The sequence below is a fragment of the Vipera ursinii genome (genome assembly GCF_947247035.1).
Source record: "Vipera ursinii genome assembly, chromosome: W".
Taxonomy (NCBI): Eukaryota; Metazoa; Chordata; class Lepidosauria; order Squamata; family Viperidae; genus Vipera; species Vipera ursinii.
This window is the reverse complement of record NC_139522.1, coordinates 18,486,313-18,509,109: the sequence shown is the minus strand read 5'-3', so window position 1 is coordinate 18,509,109 and position 22,797 is coordinate 18,486,313. Positions and strand designations below refer to the sequence as shown.

At 38.8% G+C, this 22,797-nt stretch overlaps 1 protein-coding gene across 1 annotated transcript in view; it reads right to left on the bottom strand.

Annotated features, from left to right (window-relative positions):
- LOC310648218 (DNA topoisomerase 2-beta-like) overlaps window positions 1-22,797 on the bottom strand; it is a gene marked incomplete at both ends in the record, with an annotated part of 347,379 nt that overhangs the window by 255,604 nt on the left and 68,978 nt on the right. Inside the window, 1 exon segment of the mRNA XM_083375966.1 lies at window positions 19,754-19,864. Coding sequence (XP_083232092.1) covers window positions 19,754-19,864 — 111 coding nt within the window.

Sequence of the window (22,797 nt, the reverse complement as noted above, 5' to 3'; positions counted from 1 at the left end):
TCAATCCATCTTCTCCATTCCACAATATATCTCTGTTGCGATTGTTCTTTCAAATATGCTGAAATCTTTGCCATTTCCGCCAAATTAGAAACTTTCAAAGTCCACTCTTCTATAGTCGGCAGTTCCTCCTTCTTCCAATATTGCGCTACTAAAAGTCTTGCTGACGTAATTAAATTCAACATCAATTTAGTATGTATAACAGTAAAGCCTGTAATAATACCCAACAAAAACAACTGCGGAGAAAACCTTATTTTTTTCTTAAATATCTTTTGCATATTCCACCAGATTTTAATCCAAAAAGCTTTGACTTTTTTACAAGTCCACCATATGTGAAAATACGTTGCATCCTCACAACCACACCTCCAACATTTGGGCTGGCAGTTCGGATACATACTTGCTAGTTTTTTTAGGGTCTAAGTGCCACCTATAAAACATTTTATAAAAATTCTCTCTTAAATTTTGGGCCTGTGTAAATTTTACGTTTCTAACCCAAATCTTTTTCCAAGTATCCATTGTTATAACCTCCTGAAAATTCTGGGCCCACTTTATCATACAATCTTTAACAAGTTCCGTTTCTGAATCAATTTCTATCAATGCATTATATATCCTTCTTATATGTGCTTGACCTTGATCTCTAATTTGTTTTACCAAATTTCCATCAGTTATCGAAAAGCCAACTTTCTGATCTTCTTTCCATCTTGCTTGTAACTGCCCATACTGAAACCAAGTTTGTACAATCTTTTCTTCTTTTAAAATATTATATGGCTTTAATTGCCATACATTCCTTTCTATCCTTAAAATTTCTTTATATCTGGTCTCATCATGTTTAAATCCAACATTTATATTTTCTATTGCATGTTTAGGTATTGCCCAAATTGGTATCTTATAATTTAACTTATGTCTATATTTTTTCCATACTCGCAACAAAGCATACCTTAATATATGTATCTTAAACACATTATCCACCTTCTTATCATACAATAAATATGCATGCCAACCAAATAACAAATCATAACCCTCAAGATTTAATAATCTCCCTTGTGTTAAATTAAACCAATCACTTATTGATGATAAAGCAGCAGCCTCATAATATAATTTAAAATTGGGCATTTTAAGACCACCTCTTTCACGTGTATCTTGCATTATCTTAAATTTAACTTGTGGCTTTTTCCCTGCCCAAACAAATTTATTAATACCTTTCTGCCACTCCTCCAAATTTAAATCCTTTTTTTTTTATTGAAAAGTTTTAAAATACATTTTCCCTTTAACAATCCCCCCCTCCCCCTTCCCTACCTAACCCTCCCTACCCCTCCCCCCTTCCCCCCCGACTTCCCAGAGCTAAGTACAGGGTATAAAAACAGAAAACAATCATAAACATCCATATGCTAACAACAATAAACTCTTAAATCTATCGCTCTCTAGCTCATATAAGATAACTACAAACAATATTAATATTACATATAAAAAGAAAGAAAAAGAAAAAAAGAAAGGAAGATTTATTCAAATGCTAAATGAAACTTTTTAGTCCCATATTTCTTCTGGATATATTCAATCCATTTTTTCCACTCCATAATATAGCGTTCTTGCGAGTGATCTTTCAAATAAGCCGAAATCTTTGCCATTTCTGCCAGGTCAGAAACCTTTAAAGTCCATTCCTCTATAGTCGGCAATTCCTCCTTCTTCCAATACTGGCCTATTAGAAGTCTTGCTGCTGTAATTAAGTTCAACATCAACTTGGTGTCCACAACAGTAGCCTCTTTAATTATACCCAGCAAAAAGAATTGCGGACAAAACTTTATCTTCTGCTTGAAGATCTTCTGCATGTTCCACCAAATTTTTATCCAAAAAGCCTTAACCTTTTTACAAGTCCACCATATATGAAAATATGTTGCATCTTCATCACCACACCTCCAGCATTTGGGCTGATAATTCGGATACATACTTGCCAGCTTTTTAGGATCTAAATGCCACCTATAAAACATTTTATAAAAGTTCTCTCTTAAATTTTGAGCTTGTGTAAATTTTACGTTCCTCACCCAAATCTTTTCCCACGTGTCCATTGTAATAACTTCTTGGATATTTTGAGCCCATTTTATCATACAATCTTTAACCAGTTCTGTTTCTGAGTCAATTTCTATCAATGCAAGATATATCCGTTTGATGTGTGCTGGACCCTGATTTCTAATTTGCTTTATCAGATTTTCATCAGTCATTGTAAAACCAGTTTTCTGATCTTCTTTCCACCTGGCCCGTAGCTGGATATATTGAAACCAAGTTTGAATAATCTTCTCATCTCGCAAGAGGCTGTACGGTTTCAGACACCAAACATTTCTTTCCAGGCTTAAAATCTCCTTATACGTAGTCACATCATGTTTAAAACCAACATTTATATTTTCTATTGCGTGTTTTGGGATTGCCCACAATGGTATCTTACAATCTAGCTTATGTCTATACTTCTTCCAAACTCTCAACAATGCCTGTCTTAAAATATGCACTTTAAACACATTATCTACCTTCTTATCATACAACAAATATGCATGCCAGCCAAACAACAAGTCGTGGCCCTCAAGATTTAATAATCTCTCTTGTGTCAAATTGATCCAATCACTTATTCCTGCTAACGCAGCAGCTTCATAATATAATTTAAGATTTAGACTGATGAGGGTTCTGCAACAGGTGATTCATGGGGACCAAACGGGGTTTATTAGTGGTAGGCAAATGAAAAATAATGTGAGGCATATAGTTGATGTGTTAGAGTTTTTGGAAAGGAACAACCAGATCCCTGCGGCGCTAATTTTTCTAGATGCTGAAAAAGCTTTTGATCAATTGAATTGGCAATTTTTGTTGAAAGTTTTAGACAAAATGGATTTTGGGGAAAAAATTTTACAACCGATTAGGGCATTATACCAAAAACAAACTGCCCGAATCATAGTTAATAATAGTCTGACAGAAGCATGTAATATTGAGAAGGGCACAAGGCAAGGGTGTCCGTTATCGCCCTTGTTATTTGTGTTAACATTAGAGATATTATTGGTTAAAATACGGAATTCGGAAAAAATTAAGGGGATACAAATTAGAGATCAGGATTATAGATTGAGAGCATTCGCAGATGATCTGGTTGTTACAGTGACCCAGCCAGAGAACTCTGTTGTGGACCTGATGGAGATAATAACACAATATGGGAAGGTTTCTGGATTTAAAGTTAATATACAGAAAACCAAAATTCTGGCCAAAAATATGGCAGTTTCGCAAAAGGCTCTCTTAGAAGGATTAACTGGATTTGAGATTGTTAAAAGGGTTAAATATTTGGGGGTGCTTTTGTTGCCCTCTAATACAAAGTTATATAAAAATAATTATGAAAAACTATGGGGGAAAATTCAAAAAGAATTGGAGAGTTGGGAAAAATTGCAATTGTCTTTGTTGGGACGGATCGCAGCAGTGAAAATGAATGTCCTGCCTAAATTTTTATTTTTATTTCAAATGATACCGATTCTTAAGAAAGATTCTAATTTGGAGGAATGGCAGCGAGGTATCAATAAATTTGTTTGGGCAGGGAAAAAGCCACGAGTTAAACTTAAGATTATGCAGGATACTCGTGAGAGAGGTGGTCTTAAAATGCCCAATTTTAAACTATATTATGAAGCTGCTGCATTAGTAGGAATAAGTGATTGGATTAATTTGACACAAGAGAGATTATTAAATCTTGAGGGCCACGATTTGTTGTTTGGCTGGCATGCATATTTGTTGTATGACAAGAAGGTAGACAGTGTGTTTAGAGTGCATATTTTAAGACAGGCATTGTTGAGAGTTTGGAAGAAGTATAGACATAAGCTAGATTGCAAGATACCACTGTGGGCAATTCCAAAACACGCAATAGAAAATATACATGCTGGTTTCAAACATGATGTGACTACGTACAAGGAGATCCTAAGCTTGGAAAGAAATGTCTGGTGTTTGAAATCATATAGCCTCTTGCGAGAAGAGGAGGTTGTTCAAAACTGGTTTCAATATACTCAGTTACGGGCCAGGTGGAAAGAAGACCAGAAAAATGGTTTTACAATGACTGATGAAAATTTGATAAAGCAAATTAGAAATCAGGGACCAACACATATTAAACGGATATATCTTGCGTTGATAGAGATTGATTCAGAAACAGAACTTGTTAAGGATTGTATGATAAAATGGGCCCAAAACATCCAGGAAGTTATCACAATGGACACGTGGGAAAAGATTTGGGTGAGGAACGTAAAATTTACACAAGCTCAAAATCTAAGAGAGAATTTTTACAAAATGTTTTATAGATGGTATTTAGATCCTAAAAAGCTTGCAAGTATGTATCCGAATTATCAGCCTAAATGTTGGAGGTGTGGTGATGAAGACGCAACATATTTTCACATATGGTGGACTTGTAAAAAGGTTAAGGCTTTTTGGATAAAAGTCTGGTGGAACATGCAGAAGATTTTTAAATAGAGGATAAATTTTTGTCCGCAACTTTTTTTGTTGGGAATAATTATAGATGTTACAGTTGTGGATACCAAGTTGATGTTGAATTTAATTACGGCAGCAAGACTTTTGATAGGTCAGTATTGGAAGAAAGAGGAACTGCCGACCATAGAAGAGTGGACTTTAAAGGTTTCCGACCTGGCAGAGATGGCGAAGATTTCGGCCTATTTGAAAGATCACTCGCAAGAACGCTATATTATGGAATGGAGAAAATGGATTGAGTTTATCCAGAACAAGTATAGGGTTAAGAAGTTTCATGTAGCATTTGAATAAGTCTTCTTTCTTTTTTTCTTCTTCTATTTTAGTTTCTTTATATATATTTAATATTACTAAGGTTTGTTTTATCCTATATAAGCTAGAGAGTGATGGATTTTAGAGTTTATAGTTGTTAGTATATGGTTGTTTATGATTGTTTTTTTATATATATACCTTGTATTTAGCTCTGGGAAGTCGGGGGGGGAGGGGGGGAGGGGGGAGAGGTAGGGGGAGGGAGAAGGGAGGGGGAGGGGGGATTTTTAAAGAAAAATTGTATGTTAAAACTTTTCAATAAAAAAAAAATATATAATTTAAGATTGGGCATTTTAAGACCACCTCTTTCACGAGTGTCCTGCATAATCTTAAGTTTAACTCGTGGCCTTTTCCCTGCCCAGACAAATTTGTTGATACCTCGCTGCCATTCCTCCAGATTAGAATCTTTCTTAAGAACCGGTATCATTTGAAATAAGAATAAAAATTTAGGCAGGACATTCATTTTCACTGCTGCAATTCGCCCCAGCAAAGACAGTTGCAATTTTTCCCAGCTCCCCATTTCTTTTTGAATTTTTCCCCATAATCTTTCATAGTTATTTTTATATAACTTTGTATTAGAGGGTGACAAAAACACCCCCAAATATTTGACCCTCTTGACAATCTCAAATCCAGTTAATCCTTCTAAAAGGGCCTTTTGCGATGCTGTCATATTTTTGGCCAGAATTTTAGTTTTTTGTGCATTAACTTTAAATCCAGAAACCTTCCCATATTGCATTATTATCTCCATCAGGTCCACAACAGAGTTCTCTGGCTGGGTCACCGTAACAACCAGATCTTCTGCGAACGCTCTCAATCTATAATCCTGATCTCTAATTTGTATACCCTTAATTCTTTCCGAGTTCCGTATTTTTATCAATAATATCTCCAATGTTAAGACAAATAGCAAAGGCGATAACGGACACCCTTGCCTTGTGCCCTTCTCAATATTACAAGCTTCAGTCAAACTATTATTAACTATTATTCGGGCAGTTTGTTTTTGATATAATGCCCTAATTGGTTGCAAAAATTTATCCCCAAAATTCATTTTATCTAGAACTTTCATCAAAAATTGCCAATTCAATTGATCAAAAGCTTTTTCAGCATCTAAAAAAATTAGCGCCGCAGGGATCTGGTTGTTCCTTTCCAAAAACTCTAACACATCAACTATATGCCTCACATTATTTTTCATTTGCCTACCACTAATAAACCCTGTTTGATCCCCATGAATCACCCTCATCAGAACCCTCAGCAGAACCCTCATCAATCTATTAGCCAACACCTTAGCAAATATCTTATAATCTGTATTTAAAAGTGATATTGGTCTATAATTTTTAACTTGAGTAACATCTTGATCTTCCTTCGGTATCAAAGAGATAAAAGCAGTTCTCCAAGAAGGAGGCACCTTTCCCCCTCTCTGAATTATCTGAAACAGCTCCTTTAACGGCTTTATCAACTCCATTTGTAAATTTTTAAAATTTAAATCCTTTTTAAGTATAGGTATCATTTGAAACAAAAATAAAATTTTTGGGAAGACATTCATTTTTACTGCTGCAATTCCTCCCAATAAGGATAGTTGTAATTTTTTTCCAACCATCTAACTCAGACATGTCAAACACAAGGCCCGGGGGCCGGATCCGGCCCGCGAAGTGGTTTCATGCGGCCCACGAAGCCATCCTGGAAACAGTGAGGGAACGGCCCCCTCTGCCTTGGCCCTGGCCCAGAGACCCTCCTTCTGCCAGAGACCCTCAGATCTGTCCCACTCCTGACCAGGCCCCCATAGGCCCCCTCGATGCAAACGATGTAGAGCTGGCCACGCCCACTCAGTAGGCCATACGCACTCTAGCCACGCCCACCCAGTAGGCCACGCCCACCCTGGCCACACCCACCCGGCCCCTTGAGGGCAACCGTAGTGCTGATGCGGCCCTCAATGAAATTGAGTTTGACACCCTTGATCTAACTCTTTTTGTGTTTTTGACCATAACAATTCATAATTATTCTTATATAACTTCACATTTGAAGCTGAAAGGTAAACCCCCAAATATTTAGTCTTTTTAACTATTTCAAATCCCGTTAACTCTTCTAAAACAACCTTTTGTTCTATAGTCATATTTTTAGACAATATTTTAGTTTTTTGTATATTTATCTTAAATCCAGAAACTTTCCCATATGACGTTATTATCTCCATCAACTCTACAACTGAGTAAGTCGGTTGACTTACTGTAATAACCAGGTCATCCGCAAACGCTCTCAGTCTATAATCCTGATCTCTTATTTTAATTACCTTAATTTTATTTGAGTCTCGTATTTTAATCAATAATATTTCCAGTGTTAAAACAAACAGCAAAGGTGACAACAGACACCCCTGTCTTGTACCCTTTTCAATATTACATGTTTCTGTCAAACTAGTATTAACTATTATTCGAGCTGTTTGCTTCTGATATATTGCTCTAATAGGTTGTAAAAATTTTTCCCCAAATTCCATTTTCTCCAATGCTTTAACTAAAGATTGCGAATCCAATTGATCAAAGGCTTTTTCAGCATCCAAAAAGATCAGCGCTGCAGAGACCTGGTTATTTCTATCCAAGAATTCCAATAAATCTACAATATGTCTCACATTATTCTTCATTTGTCTACCACTTATGAATCCAGTTTGATCACTATGAATCACTTGCTGCATTACCTTCATTAATCTATTTGCTAAATTTTTTGCAAATATCTTATAATCAGTATTTAAAAGCGATATTGGTCTATAATTTTTGGCTTGGGTAGCATCTTGGTCTTCCTTCGGAATCAACGAAATAAAAGCTGTTTTCCACGATGGAGGTACTTCTCCTCCCAATTGAATTGTCCTAAACAATTCTCTTAAAGGTTCCACCATTTCTGACTGTAAATTTTTATAGTAGACGGCAGTCAAACCGTCTGTTCCTGGTACTTTACCCACCTTTAATTGCTTAATTGCTAAAATAATTTCTTCATCATTTATCAATTGATTCATCCCTTCCCTTTGTTCTTGTATAAGAACAGGAATATTAACTTCCTGCAGATATCTATCTATATCTATATTTTGAATCTTATCTCTAACATACAACTTAGAATAAAAATCAACAAAAGCCTTTTTAATAAGATTCTGCTGATGCACCACTTTACCCTTGTACTCTATTCTATCGTGCCCTTTGTTTCTTCCTTAACAAGTAGGCTAACCACCTACCCGGCTTATTGGCATTACAAAAGGTGTTATGTTTAGCATACCGTAAATTAGTTGCCACTTGATCTGCCATCAACATGTCAAACTGGCCTCTTAGTAAAGTAATTACCTCTTTGATCTTCCCATCAGATGGATTCAAGATTAAAGCCTTTTCTTTTCTCTTAATTTCCTTCTCTAATTCTTTTCGCCTAAATTCCAATTTACGTCTGTATTTATTATTCAAATATATTAACACTCCTCTCATATAAGCTTTACTTACATCCCAAACCATCTCAATAGAAGTACCCTTATACATATTCATTTTAAAAAATTCTTTCATCTGTTTTTTACACTCTTCCACATTTTCTTGATATCTAAACAAATTTTCATTTAATCGCCAAGACTGTCTGTCTCCATTGTCTTTTTCTATTTCCAACCATACTGGACTATGATCAGATATAGTTCTTGGACATATCTTAATCTTCTTAATCCTAGAAAAAAAAATCATTGGAAATTAATACAAAATCAAAATCAATCCTAGATAGGGATTGATGCCTATCAGAGAAAAACGTAAAGTCTTTTTCTTGCAAGTTTCTTTCTCTCCAAACATCTCTCAATTCCAAGTCATCCTTCATCTCAAAAAATGATTTAGGCAATCTAGCATGACTTGGTGTACTTCGAAAAAGGCCTCTTTTGTCCAATTGTACGTCCAAAACGCCATTCCAGTCTCCCATAAAAATACTAGATTTGTAATCCCACTGAATAATCTTGCTATGTAATAGTTTATAAAATTCTCCTTGCTGTTGATTAGGAGCATATAATCCAAGCAAAAGTATTTTCTTCCCTTCTATTAATAGTTCAATTATAACATATCTTCCTTGTTTATCTGTTTCAATTAAACTAGCTGTTAAAGTATTCTTGACATAAATAACCACTCCATTTTTCTTGTCAGGAGCAGAGGCAATAAACAGTGTACCCACCCTAGAGTTTATCAAATACTTTTGATCAACTACTCGAATATGCGTTTCCTGTAAGCAAATAACATCATTTTAAAATTGTTTTAGATAGTGAAATACTTTCTTTCTCTTCTGCGGGGAATTTAATCCATTAACATTCCAAGTTAGAAGCTTTGTCGCCATCTTTTGTGACCTGAAGCTTTTGGAGCGCCTCTTCCAGAATCACCTGCACTCTCTTCGGTTTCGCTCCTCCCACTGCAAAAAGTAGGTTTTTGAGATGTAATTATGGCTTTCTGTTGTTCTTGCTCTTGTCTGATTCGTCTAGTTGCAGCCCGTGTCACTCTTTGATCTCTAACCTCTTCCATTGGTACCGAAATCTGATCCGCTCCTGTAGTTTGCTGGGATTCTCTATCCTTCAGCTGAATAACTCCTTCAGCTCCTTGTATACTCCCCCTTCATGGCTGACGCTCTCCTTCATCATTCCTCCTTTTAAGTTCCAAAGATGGTGGGGAGCCTGCCTTCAAAATATTAGCATAGAAATTTCGTGCCTGCAAAACTGTGTTAAGACGATATCTTGTGCCTGCGTGCATCACCACCATGCCTACTGGAATCTCCCATCTAAACTGAATCTGCCGTTTCCTTAATTCTTCTGCCAAAAAAGCAAATTCTTTTCTTTTCCTTAAAATTCTTGGAGGAATCTCTTTCAGAATTAAAACTTTTTGCTCTGCAACTGTAAATTTATTATTGTAGAAGGCTTGAATAACCTCATTTCTAATTTCTCTCTTCGTAAAATAAACCACCACATCTCTAGGTAGCTTTCTTTGTCTTGCAATCCAAGAGTTAACACGAAATATTTTATCTATATCCACCATAATATCTTCTGCTGAACGCCACAAAACCTGTTCAAGAGCTTTTGACAATATTTCTTTCAAATTTTCCTTAGGATCTTCTTTCAAACCTCTGATTCTCACAGCAAACTCCATTTCGCAATACTGTATCATTATCACATCATCATCAATCTTTTCCATCACAGTTTCAGCATCCAGCATTTTAGCATCTAGTCTCATGTTATTTTGACTAAGTTCTTCCACTCGGTCATCCAGACGTTCAATACACACTGCCATTCCTTGAAATGCAGCCAAAATGTCTGCTCTTATCTCAGTATTCTTCTCCTCAATAAGTTCAGCTATTTCTTGGGATTGTATTTTTAAAGCATCCTGCAAATCTTTTATTGTTAAAGCTGGTGTGGGTGCAGGTGCCGCGGTAGGAGGCATCAGAGCCTGTAATGAAGACTGCTGAACTGGCGAAGCACCAGCACTTCTAGGAACTTTAGTTGGTTTGGAAGCCATTTTAACACCGCTTAATTCTATTGCGCACTTTCACTTTCCGCACCGCTTGCAACTTTTTCCACAAAATACTCTGAGTTAAAGTTCAAATACTTGCTATTACAGCATTCTCCTGCACAGCTCTCCCTGCATCCAAGTAATCCACAATTCACTATCGATGGCAGGGATGTTTGCACCGTCCTGTTCTGCTCCAAAGCCTTGGAGCAGAGGCGTCCCGGAGTCCGGAGCAAACTCAGGCTTCGGGGGGCTCACACCCTTCAACCACCAAAGTTTAAACTCTGGCGATCTAGGGGAGCTGTACCCCTGCCTAAGCGCTCACCCCCTCCTCTTCTCCCGAGGAGCGGGTTTCCGAGCTGCCAAACAGCTGATCGTTGCTGTTTTTGGTGGCTCTACAGAAAACAGCGGGGCTGGCAGCCGAAACGGCTGCCATCAACGGAGCCTTGCCACCTGGAAGCCCAGGCTATCTCTGTCCACAGCCTGGAGTTCGATCCTGATGGGGTTCGAGGATGAATCAGCCTTCCATCCTTCCGAGGTTGGTAAAATGATGACTCAGATTGTTGGGGGCAATATGCTGACATTGTAAACTGCTCAGAGAATGCTGTAAAGCACTATGGAGCAGTATATAAGTCTAAGTGCTATTGCTATTAAATTAGGACACTAGAGAAGGTGGAAATAGTGTCAAAGGAAACTTTCCATGATCCTCTGAGAAATTGCCATTTCACATAATAAATGCTGACATTATACTAAGAAATGAAAGGAACAGGTTTATATTAAGTTCAGTAGAGCTTTATTGCTGTGAAGGATTCTGTCCATGCTATATAATCAAAGCTGCAAACACAAATATTAAATCATGCTGTAATGCTTTATGTACAGCATTACTTTTGTTGAAGAAAACAAAATATCTGAGACTTTTTTCTTCTGCAGACACCTTAAATTGAAAAGTATGTAATATTTAATATTTAAATTATGTAAAATGTAAATTTGTATCTTTTTTTTACAATTTTTCATTTTTTTCTCACATTGCTACTTCCTAATCAAAATGCTGTCTTTAGAATTTTCCATCAGTTTTTTTTTTTTTTTGAGTGCCAGTGCCGTGGCGGGACGACATCCTTTGGAAGCTCCCGAAGGATTGTCGCTTTTCAGCTGTCCTGTAGGGACGGTGAAGAAGGAAGGCACAGTTTTGGCAGCACAGGAGAGATTGCAACCTCCTGGAGAGCCGACAGAAGCTTCCCAGACCAGCAGCTGTCAGACGGCCATTGCAAGCCGTCACAAGCCAGGGCGGCCACTTGGAAGATCTTGAAAGTAAGTTTGGAGGATTGCCTGGGTGAGAAGATTGAGAATCCTTAAATGCTGGAAACTGTGTGTGTGTGTGGGGGGAAATAGGAAGAATTTGAAGCCATGGAGAAGTGGGGGAGGGGAGCGGATTTTTAAACTGCTCCTCTCCTGGAACTGCAGCGGCGAATAACAATGGAAGGCAAAAAAAGGCAATGAATTAAGTATCTCGGCTGAGAATACCCTTGAAGCTTAAGAACAAAAGGGAGAGTAAGTGACCTTGAATGACAGCTGCTGAACTCACTGATAGGAAGTTTACAGAGTCTGTTTTTGTTTTGTTTTTTAGTTTGCAGAATGGTGGATTGTTTTTTACTTTGATTTTTTTTTCTTTTGGACTAAGGCACAGAGACTCTGAAACGAACAAAGAGTGTAACCTGTATGGATTAATTTCTTTTTCTTCTTTTTTTTTTAGATATAAGGATATTTGGCTTTTTCCTTCTCTTTTTCTTTCCTTTTCCCTTTGTACTCACCTTTACTTGTCGCTGAAATTTTTTGTACTTTTTTTTTGGAGTACATTTGGATTATAATACCCCATCAACATTTGGATTACAAACTACTGGAGAAAATGAAGAAGACCACAACACACCCAGCAACAGCTGCCCTAATATCACAGAGTCTGGTGGTACAGAAATCACTGGACAACACAACGCAGCAAGATAGATCCAACATGGAATTGAAAAATATGATGCTGGCTCTACACACAGACTTCAAAGAAGGAATTGGCAAAATAGAAGAGGACCTAAAAGAGGTCAAAGAACTGATGGAGAAAAATGAACAAAGATTGCAACAAGAGGAAGAAAGAATTGAATTAACAGATAAGAGGAGATTGATAACCGACTTACATTAACAGACAGGAACCAGGAGAAAATGATTATTGCTTTAGAGATGGATAGAGCTGATTATTATTTAAGATTCCAAAATGTTGAAGAAGAAAAGGGAGAGAACCTAGCAGATGTAATGGCAGGAATATTAGCAGAAGCATTGGAGGAAAGCAAGGAAAAGATAATGAATGATATAGATGAGATATTTAGAATATACACTAGATATGCAACGAGAAATACTCTCCCCAGAGAGGTGCATATAAGATTTACTAAAAAAGTATTAAGGGTAGATATACTACAGAAGCTGAGAAATGTTAAAATAAAATATAAAGGAAGAGAGATAGTGATGTTAAAACAGATCCCAAGAAGAGTGAGAGACCTGAAAAAGGAGTATCAATTTCTGACAAAATGCTTAATTAAAAAAAGGATAAATTTTAGATGGTTAATACCAGAAGGAGTAATGATAAATTGGCAAGAACAGAGACATAGACTGGACACAATAGAGAAAGCAGAACTTTTCTATGATCAATACTTTGGGCAGCAAGAAGAAAGGCTGAGAGGGGAAAGAGTAATCAGACAGCAAGGAGACGAGACAGAGAAGCAATGCAGTAAGTATAGCATAGAACAGGAGGAAAGGGTGTTGAGAGAAGGGACAAGAGCCAAAGAGGCAAAAGAGCAAAGAGAGATGAGAATAACGAGAGAAACTAAAACTTCAAATAAATAATCATGGAAGAAGAAATAAAAGCAATTTCGATAAACGTAAATGGACTGAGAAAAGGAACACTAAATAAATTGGGGAAATTAAAAATGGATATAATTTGTTTACAAGAAGTTCATATTAAGAAACAACACAAAAATCTACTAGAACAGGGGTGTCAAACTCAATTTCATTGAGGGCCGCATCAGCATTGCAGTTGCCCTCAGGGGGCCGGGTGGGTATGGCCAGGGTGGGCGTGGCCTACTGGGTGGGTGTGGCTAGAGTGCGTATAGCCTACTGGGTGAAATACAACTCTACATCATTCGCATCAAGGGTGCCTATGGGGGCCTGGGCAGGAGTGGGACAGATCTGAGAGTCTCTGGCAGAAGGAGGGTCTCTGGGCCAGGGCCAAGGCAGTGGGGGCTGTTCCCTCACTGTTTCCAGGATGGCTTCGCGGGCCACATGAAACCACTTCGCGGACCGGATCTGGCCCCCGGGCCTTGTGTTTGACATGTCTGTACTAGAATATCCAAAATTGGGAGAATTATATACCTCACTTGCAGATCAGAGTAAAAGAGGTGTGGTATTATATATTCAAAAAACAATACAAACTACATTGTTATATTCAGATGAAGAAGGGTGAATTTTAATGGTGGAAGTAATTATGAATTGTAAAAAAAACTTTATTGGTAGTGATTTATGCCCCAAATGAAAACCAAGAAAATTTCTATTTAAAATGACACCAGAAAATAATAGAATTGGAATTCGAAAGCATATGTATGATTGGAGATTTCAATGCTATTGTAAAGGCTGGGGTGGATTATAATGTGACAAAAAAAATAAGACCCTAAGGAGAACACTTCCAAAATCTTTTCATAATATGGTGGACGAATTAAATATACTAGATCACAGGTCGGCAACCTGCGGCTCCGGAGCCGCATGCGGCTCTTTGAGCCGCCTCCTGCGGCTCCCAGCCGCCCGGTACGCGCGCACCTCTTCCAACGGGCAGTGGTGCGCACGCACCTCTCCAAATGGAGAGTGGCACCGCCCGTTTGGAGAGGTGCACGCGCACCTCCCCGAATGGGCGGAGGTGCGCGCGCACCTCCCCAAACCTTTGGAGAGGTGCGCGCGTACCTCCGCGCGAATGGGCAGCGGTGCCGCTCTTTCAGGAAGCTGCCGCGGCCCGTCTGTGAAGCTGCCGAAAGCGGCAGCTTAGCAGACGGGCCGCGGCAGCTTCCTCAAAGAGCGGCACCGCTGCCCCTTCGCGCGGAGGTACGCGCGCACCTCCCCAAAGGTTTAGGGAGGTGCGCGCGCAACTCCGGTCGTTCGGAGAGGTGCGCGCGCACCTCTCGGAATGGGCAGGGGCGCCTCTCTTTTTGAGGAAGCTGAGACGGGCCGCGGCAGCTTCCTCAAAGAGCGGCACCGCTGCCCCTTCGCACAGAGGTACGCGCACACCTCCCCAAAGGTTTGGGGAGGTGCGCGCGCAACTCCGGTCGTTCGGAGAGGTGCACGCGCACCTCTCGGAATGGGCAGGGGCGCCTCTCTTTTTGAGGAAGCTGAGACGGGCCGCGGCAGCTTCCTCAAAGAGCGGCACCGCTGCCCATTCGCGCGGAGGTACGCGCGCACCTCCGGTCGTTCGGAGAGGTGCGCGCGCACCTCTCGGAATGGGCAGGGGCGCCGCTCTTTGAGGAAGCTGCCACGGCCCGTCTGCAAAGCTGCCGAAAACGGCAGCTTTGCAGACGGGCCATCGCCGTCGGGCAACCGGGAACCGGTTCAATCTCATTTTTAAAAAAATGGCAGCCTCGTGCATCCGTGCATGCGCAAAAAACCTTTTTGCGCATGCGCGTGCATGGACACACGCATGCGGCTCCCTCTTTTTTTAATTTGTGATGGAACCGGTTCCCAGTGGCTCTTTTTCTTTTTTAGGTTGCCGACCCCTGTACTAGATGTTTGGAGAGAAAAATATCCGGAAAAGAAGCAATATACATTCTATTCCCACCTTTCCTGGTCGAGAACAGATATGATATGGACATCAATAGACTTATATAATAATAATAATAATAATAATAATAATAATAATAATAATAATAATAATAATAATAATAATAATAATAATAAAGTTGGAAGGGACCTTGGAGGTCATCTAGTCCATTCCCCTGCTCAGGCAGGAAACCTTATACCATTTCAGGCAAATGGCTGTCCAGTCTCTTCTTAAAATCCTCCAGTGTTGGAGCATTCACCACCTCTGGAGGCAGGTTGTTCCACTGGTTAATTGTTCTAACTGTCAGGAAGTTTCTCCTTAGTTCTAGGTTGCTTCTCTCCTTGACTAGTTTCCATCCGTTGCTTCTTGTCCTGCTTTCAGGTGCTTTGGAGAATAGCTTGACTCCCTCTTCTTTGTGGTAGCCCCTGAGATATTGGAACACTGCTATCATGTCACCCCTCACCCTTCTCTTCATTAAACTACACATACCCAATTCCAGCAACCGTTCCCTATATGTTTTAGCCTCCAGCCCCCTAATCATCTTTGTTGCTCTTCTCTGTACCCTCTGTACCCTTTACAAGTACACAAAATATAAACATAGAAACAAGCACATGGGCGGACCACAACCCAGTCACATTTACATGGAAAGGACAAAAAAAAAAGAACAAGATGGACTTCCAGCAATATATGGAAAAAGAAATGACTTTCTTCTTTAAGGAAAACAAAACAGAAGATACCTCACTTCAAAATGTCTGGGATACGGCGAAAGCGTACATGAGAGGACTTGCTATATCTTACGTATATGGGGAAAAAGAATAAACAGAAAAGACAAATTAGGGAAAAATTGGAGGAAGAATATAAGACTCTTGAGAAAGAATTACAGAAAGATACACAAAACAAAAAGATTAAAAATTTAATGGAGTTGAACAAGCATAAAATGAACTTAATAGAAAATGAAGAGGTGGCAAGGAAAATAAAGGCAGCTAAACAAACCTTTTTTGAACATGCAAACAAACCAGGGAGATGGTTGACATATAAAATTAAAAAGGAGAAAGAGAAGAGATGGATTAAACAACTGGAAGATGCCGAGGGGACTTTACAACACCGGAATGAAGAAAAGAAAAAAATAGCTTGGGAATATTATGAGAATTTATATAAGCAACAAGTAGTTTCAGATGATAGGATAAAACAATTCATGGAAAAAACAGAGATACCTAAAGTACCAGAGAAATTTAAAAAGCTACTAGAAGAGGAAATAACAATGATGGAATTAACAGAAGCAATTAAAAAACAAAAGAATGGCAAAACACCAGAACCAGATGGGCTACCAGCGGAACTATATAGAACATTGCAGGAACCGTTAGGCAATGTAATGCTGGAACTCTAATGAACTCCTCTCTGAAGCTAAGATACCAGATTCGTGGTCAGAAGCACTTATTACCCTGATACGGAAGAAACAGAAATACAGAAAATAAAGAACTATAGACCGATTTCCTTGCTGAATGTGGACTATGAAATATTTGCATCAATCATGGCCGAAAGGCTTAAAAAGTTCCTAAACGAATTTATACATATGGATCAAAATGGGTTCCTGCCCAAAAGACAGATTAGAGACAATATGCGAATTATATTAAACACATTAGAATATTATGAAACACATCCCGAAAAACAGATGACATTGATGTTTTTGGATGCACAGAAAGCAGTCGACAATGTGAATTGGCAATTCATGATAACACAACTACAGATTATGGATTTGGGGGAGAAATTTATAAATGTAATTAAAGCAATTTACAATAAGCAAATAGCCAAAATAATGATAAATGGATATATGACTGAAAAGATTAACATTATGAAGGGAACAAGGCAGGGATGCCCTTTATCCCCATTATTGTTTGTATTGACACTAGAGATACCAACTAGAACTATAAGACAGAATAAGGATATAAAAGGTATGAAAGTTAAGAGAGAAGAATATAAGCTATAAGCTTTCGCAGATGATTTAGTATTTATCTTGGTAGAGCCACTAGAGACAGGACCTGTATTAATAGAACAAATAGGAAAATATGGTGAGGTAGCAGGTTTGAAGATTAATAAAGATAAAACAAAAATGTTAGTGAAAAATATTACTGAAAAACAAAAAAAAGAATTGATGGGAAAGTTAGAGATACAGATTGTAAAGAAGGTAAAATATCTGGGGATTCACCTGACAGCAAGATGTACAACAATTAAAGAAGATAACTATTACAAATTGAAAAGACAAATCCAAGTAGATTTGGATAAATGGAAAAAGGTACGACTATCATTAATGGGCAGGATTGCAGTAATCAAAATGAATATATTACCACGATTGTTGTTTTTGTTTTCAACAATACCAATAAGATTGGAAAAGAAATATTTTGAGGGGCTAAATAAAATAATTTTGAAATATATTTGGCAGGGGGAAAAGGCAAGGATTAATTTAAAAATGTTACAGGATGCAAGACTCAGCGGTGGGTTTAGCTTACCTAATTGGGAATTATATTACCAGGCTGCAGTAATGTCATGGATGAGAGAACGGATTTTACTGAGGAATACTAGATTATTGACATTAGAGGGACATGATTTACAGTTGGGATGGCATGTGTTCATATGGTATGGGAAAAATAGAATACACAGCTATTTCCAGAGACATTATATCAGGAATTCTTTATTGATGGTTTGGGAGAAAATAAAAAGGAAGCATTACTTGAGGATTCCAGATTGGCTCTCAACGATGGAAGCGTTAATACACTCCAATATGTTTAACATGGGAAACATTATAAGATATAAAGACCTACTAACAGATACGGGGAAGCTGAAAACCAAACAACAATTAGAGGAACAAGGAATAAAGATGGATTGGTACATGAGAACGCAAATACAATCTAATATGAAAAAGATGCTAAAATAGATGGTTTTAATTTGGGGAGAACAGAGTTAGATGAAATACTTACGGGAACTGAAGAAAAATGGATTTAAAAAATGTATAGCTACTTATTATATAGGGAATTAGAGGAGGAGCAAGTTAAGGAGTCAATGATAAAATGGTCAAGAAATTTTGGATATACGATTGAATTAGATAGATGGCAGCAATTGTGGGAAAGAAACTATAAACTGACAATGGTGACAGCGTATAAAGAAAATATGTACAAGATGTTCTACTGATGGCATATGTCTCCAGAAAAACTAGCTAAAATGTTTAAGGACAGATCTATAAAATGTTGGAAATGCCATCAAATACCAGGCTCTTTCTATCATATGTGGTGGACGTGTGCAGAAGCTAAAACCTATTGGAACATAATTAAATCATGGATAGAAAAGATGATACAACAACGTATAGAATTAAGACCAGAAATATTCCTGTTGGGTATTTTACCAGAGAAATATAGTAAAGAGAACACATATTTGATTATTCATATAACCACTGCAGCTAGGATTGTGTTTGCACAAAACTGGAAGGCACTGAAAGCTCCTCCAGAAGAAGAGGTGATCAGGAAAATAATGGAATGAGCGGAAATGAATAGATTAACAATGGTAATTAAAGATAAGACAGAATCAGAGTATTATGAAATTTGGGGAAAATTTTATGAGTGGGTGAAAAAGAGAATATGCTTAAAAGAGAGCTTACACTAATTTAGATGGAAGAAAAATGAGGCGATAAGGATATTATCATACCTAATATAGACATTGAAAATCCAAGGAGAGGAGCTGCTCAGACATCACCCCTGAATTGTATCGGAAGAGGAATGGGAGGGAAGAAAGGAGAGGAGAGAGGGAAGAGAGTAGAGGAGGGGGAAGGAAGTAGGAAGGTTGGAGGGAAAGAGGAGGAGAAGTGGGGAGAAACGGGAGGGGAGTGGTGAGGGAAAGAGGAGAGGAGAGGAAGAAGAGGGAAGTAGGAAAGAAAGGAGAAAGAAAGTAGAGAAGAGGGAAGAGAGAGGAGGGTGATACAGTGAAAGGGGAAATGGACGAGCAGCACCCAAACTTACGTGTATGTATTTATGTATGGCGATATATAATACCTACAGCATTACTGATATAACAAATGTTAAATACCTGAAAAAATGTTTATATTTCATTGCTTAGTTTGTGGTATATTAAAGGAACTGTGAAAAATAAAATAAAATAAAAAAATAAAATAAAATAAAATAAAATAAAATAAAATAAAATAAAATAAAATAAAATAAATAAAATAAAATAAAATAATAAAATAAAATAAAATAAAATAAAATAAAATAAAATAAAATAAAATAAAATAAATAAAATAAAATAAAATAAAATAATAAAATAAAATAAAATAAAATAAAATAAAATAAAATAAAATAAAATAAAATAAAATAATAAAATAAAATAAAAAAATAATAAAATAAAAAATAATAAAATAAACTAAACTAAACTAAAATAAACTAAAATAAAATAAAATAAAATAATAAAATAAAATAAAATAAAATAAAATAAAATGAATTTTCCATCAGGATACCAACTAATTTTCTTAAGTCTCTAATCATTCTTAAATATATGGAACATACACTTGAATACTGGAAGAAGAATATAAATGGCTCATTTCAAATACTAAATGAACAGTTTTACCTGTTTTACTAGTTATAGCATGTATAATGTTAATTACCTTTACAATTGGAGTAATGAATTCTTCAAGGAAACCATGTTTCAGAAGTGAAGGCCAATTGTGATGAATAAAATTGATTAGCAAACCCTTAATGTGTGATCCATCTTGATCCTGAATAAAAAAGATGAATGCATGATTCTATTTTCATGGAATTTCAAAAAAAATCAATGAAGATTCATTTATGAGCGCTTTGAAAGCAATTTAGAAAACACACAGATAATCTCTAGCTCTGGATAGGATTGCACTACCCCAAACAGACCCGGTGCACAATCTGGGGGTCCTCCTAGACTCACAGCTCCTGCTTGAAGAGCACTTGGCAGCTGTGGCTAGGAAGGCTCTTGCACACCTTCAGGTAGTGTGCCAGTTTTACCCGTTCCTGGACTGGGAGGTGCTGCTCACTGTCACCCATGCCACTGTAACCACTCGCTTAGTGTTGTGATTCAGGGTCAGCCTGTGGGTTCGGCAGTTGGGTCGGACGACTCAGAGGAGGAGGGGGGTGTTGAAGACCTTGCTGATGATAGCCCTCAGGCAGGCCCCTCCCACTTGGTCACCATGGAGACCCAGCTGTGTGAGCCTGACAGTGTGGATGAAGATGACCCACAGCTGGCCCTGTTCAAGGACGCCCGACGCAGGAGGCAGTCAAGTAGGAGTAAACAGAGGAAGGCAATGGGGCTTCTCGGAAGGAGGGAGAGAGAAGCCACGCCCTGAACTCTTTATAAAGGACTTGTGTGGGGAGGGCTGGTTTGCTGAAAGCAACCGCTCAGATAGTGTTTCAAAGCTCCTGTATCTTGGTTTGTGTCTTGTTTGCTTTTGTAATAAATTTGGCAGACGTCATTCCAGCCTCTTGCCGTTTGTAAAGGGGTTGCCTTTTATGCAAGGCCGGTAGCAGGCTGGTACAGAACACTTAGATTACTGCAATGCTCACTACATGGGGCTGCCCTTGAAGAGCATTCGGAAACTTCAACTGGTGCAAAATGCAGCTGCACAGGTAAGACCGGGATGCCTTGCTCACAGTCACTCATGCGCTCGTGACCTCTCGTCTAGACTACTGTAATGCTCTCTACATGGAGCTGCCCTTGAGGTCCACCCGGAGACTCCAACTGGTGCAGAATGCAGCCGCGCAAGTTGTCTTGGGAGTTTCCCGATACTCCCATGTTACACCTTTGCTCCGTGAGCTGCATTGGCTACCGGTTGCTCTCCGGGTGAGGTTCAAGGTGTTAGTTATGACTTACAAAGCCCTTCATGGCATGGGTCCGGATTACCTACGGCAACACCTGCGGCCGGCGTCAACTTCCCTCCGTCCAGTGCGCTCCCACAGAGAGGGCCTCCTCAGGGTGCCTCTGATCAAAGAATGCCGATTGGTGACCCCCAGGGGGAGAGCGTTCTCTGTGGGCGCGCCAGACCTTTGGAACTGCTTACCGGTTGAGCTCCGGATGGCCCCCGACCTTCGCTCCTTCCGGCGCGATCTCAAAACATTCTTTTTCGAACAAGCTGGCCTGGTCTGATGGGATGGGGTTGGGTTTTTAAAACTAGTTTTAACTTTAATATGTATTGATTTTATGGGCATTATGTTTAATGGCTTTTTAATTTTTGTATTTGATTTTTATTGTGTATTGCCCTGTTCATCGCCCTGAGTCCTTTGGGAGAAGGGCGGTATAGAAATCAAATTATTAAATTAAATTATTAAATTAAATTAAATGATGCCAGTTAAACGGCACGCATAATACAGTACCACTACTCCGTGAGCTGTGAAGGCTACGGTGTGTTTCCGGGTGCAAGTCAAGGTGCTGTTTGTCACCTTTAAAGCCCTACATGACTCAGGACCAGGTTACCTGAGAGACTGACTTTTTCCAAGAGTACTGTACCAACCTGATCAACTCAATCCAACAGATTGGGCATACTGCAGATCCTGTCAGCCAAAGAGTGTTGACTGGCAGGAACTAGAAGATAGGCTTTCTCTGCTGTAGCCCTTGCCTTATGGAACATTCTCCCCTTGGAAATTAGAATGTCCCCAACCCTGTTGGCCTTTCGCAAGGCTTTAACAACTTGGATATGTACCCAGGACTGGGACTTGAAATATGTTAGGGGCCCCGTTACTTGGCTTTACTCTTAGTTGATTAATCATCACAACTGATGTTTTTATTTATTTTGTGGATTTTTTTACTGTTTTACTTTTTTAAATTGATTTATAATTTTAGAATTGTAAGCTGCCCAGAGTCACTTGATTGAGTTGGGGTGCTATAGGGAATGCCTGCCCTATGGAATGACACCTGTGGAGCTCCGGACCGCCCCTGACCTTCGTTCATTTCGTCGGGACCTGAAAACTTGGTTCTTTGATCTATCTGGCCTGGACTGAGGGGTTTTAAGTTTTAAACTTTGTTTTAATTTGTTGGGCTAGTAATTAATTTACTTTATTTTAATTCTATTTCTATTTTAACTTTTATATTGTTTTTTAAACTTTGCCCTGTAAACCGCCCTGAGTCCTTCGGGAATAGGGTGGTATATAAAATAATAAAATAAATAAATAAATAAATAAATAAATAAATATACATATACAGCAGTTGACACTACAGGAGTCAAAATTACAATGGTGCAGAATGAAATGATGACAACACTGAATGGACTTACAACATGTACCCAGTTATGGCTGCTGCAGCACCTCCATGGTCAACCCAATCTTCTCGCCCTTATGACCGACTGCAGGGATGCTGAAGCTGCCCCCCACCTGTCTACCTTTCCCAGCATCCTGCTCTGCCCCTGTTCCTTGGGCCTCTTTGTCACACGGCTGTGTTCCAAGAGGCCTTGGGCCTGCTTCCCACCCCGCTTGGTCCCACATTATTGGGTCTCCCCAGCCCCTTCATGCCTCACTCCACTTACCTCTTCCAAAGATCACCTTTCCCAAAGAGATTCACCCAATCTGCCATGCAGCCTTCCTATACAGAAGCCACTTGGTGCCATCCCAAGTGCCATTTTTGAAGCAACCAAAATTCTTGCGATCCATGTGAGGCCACATGTGAGCTGGGGAGGTGCTGCAATGCTGGCCT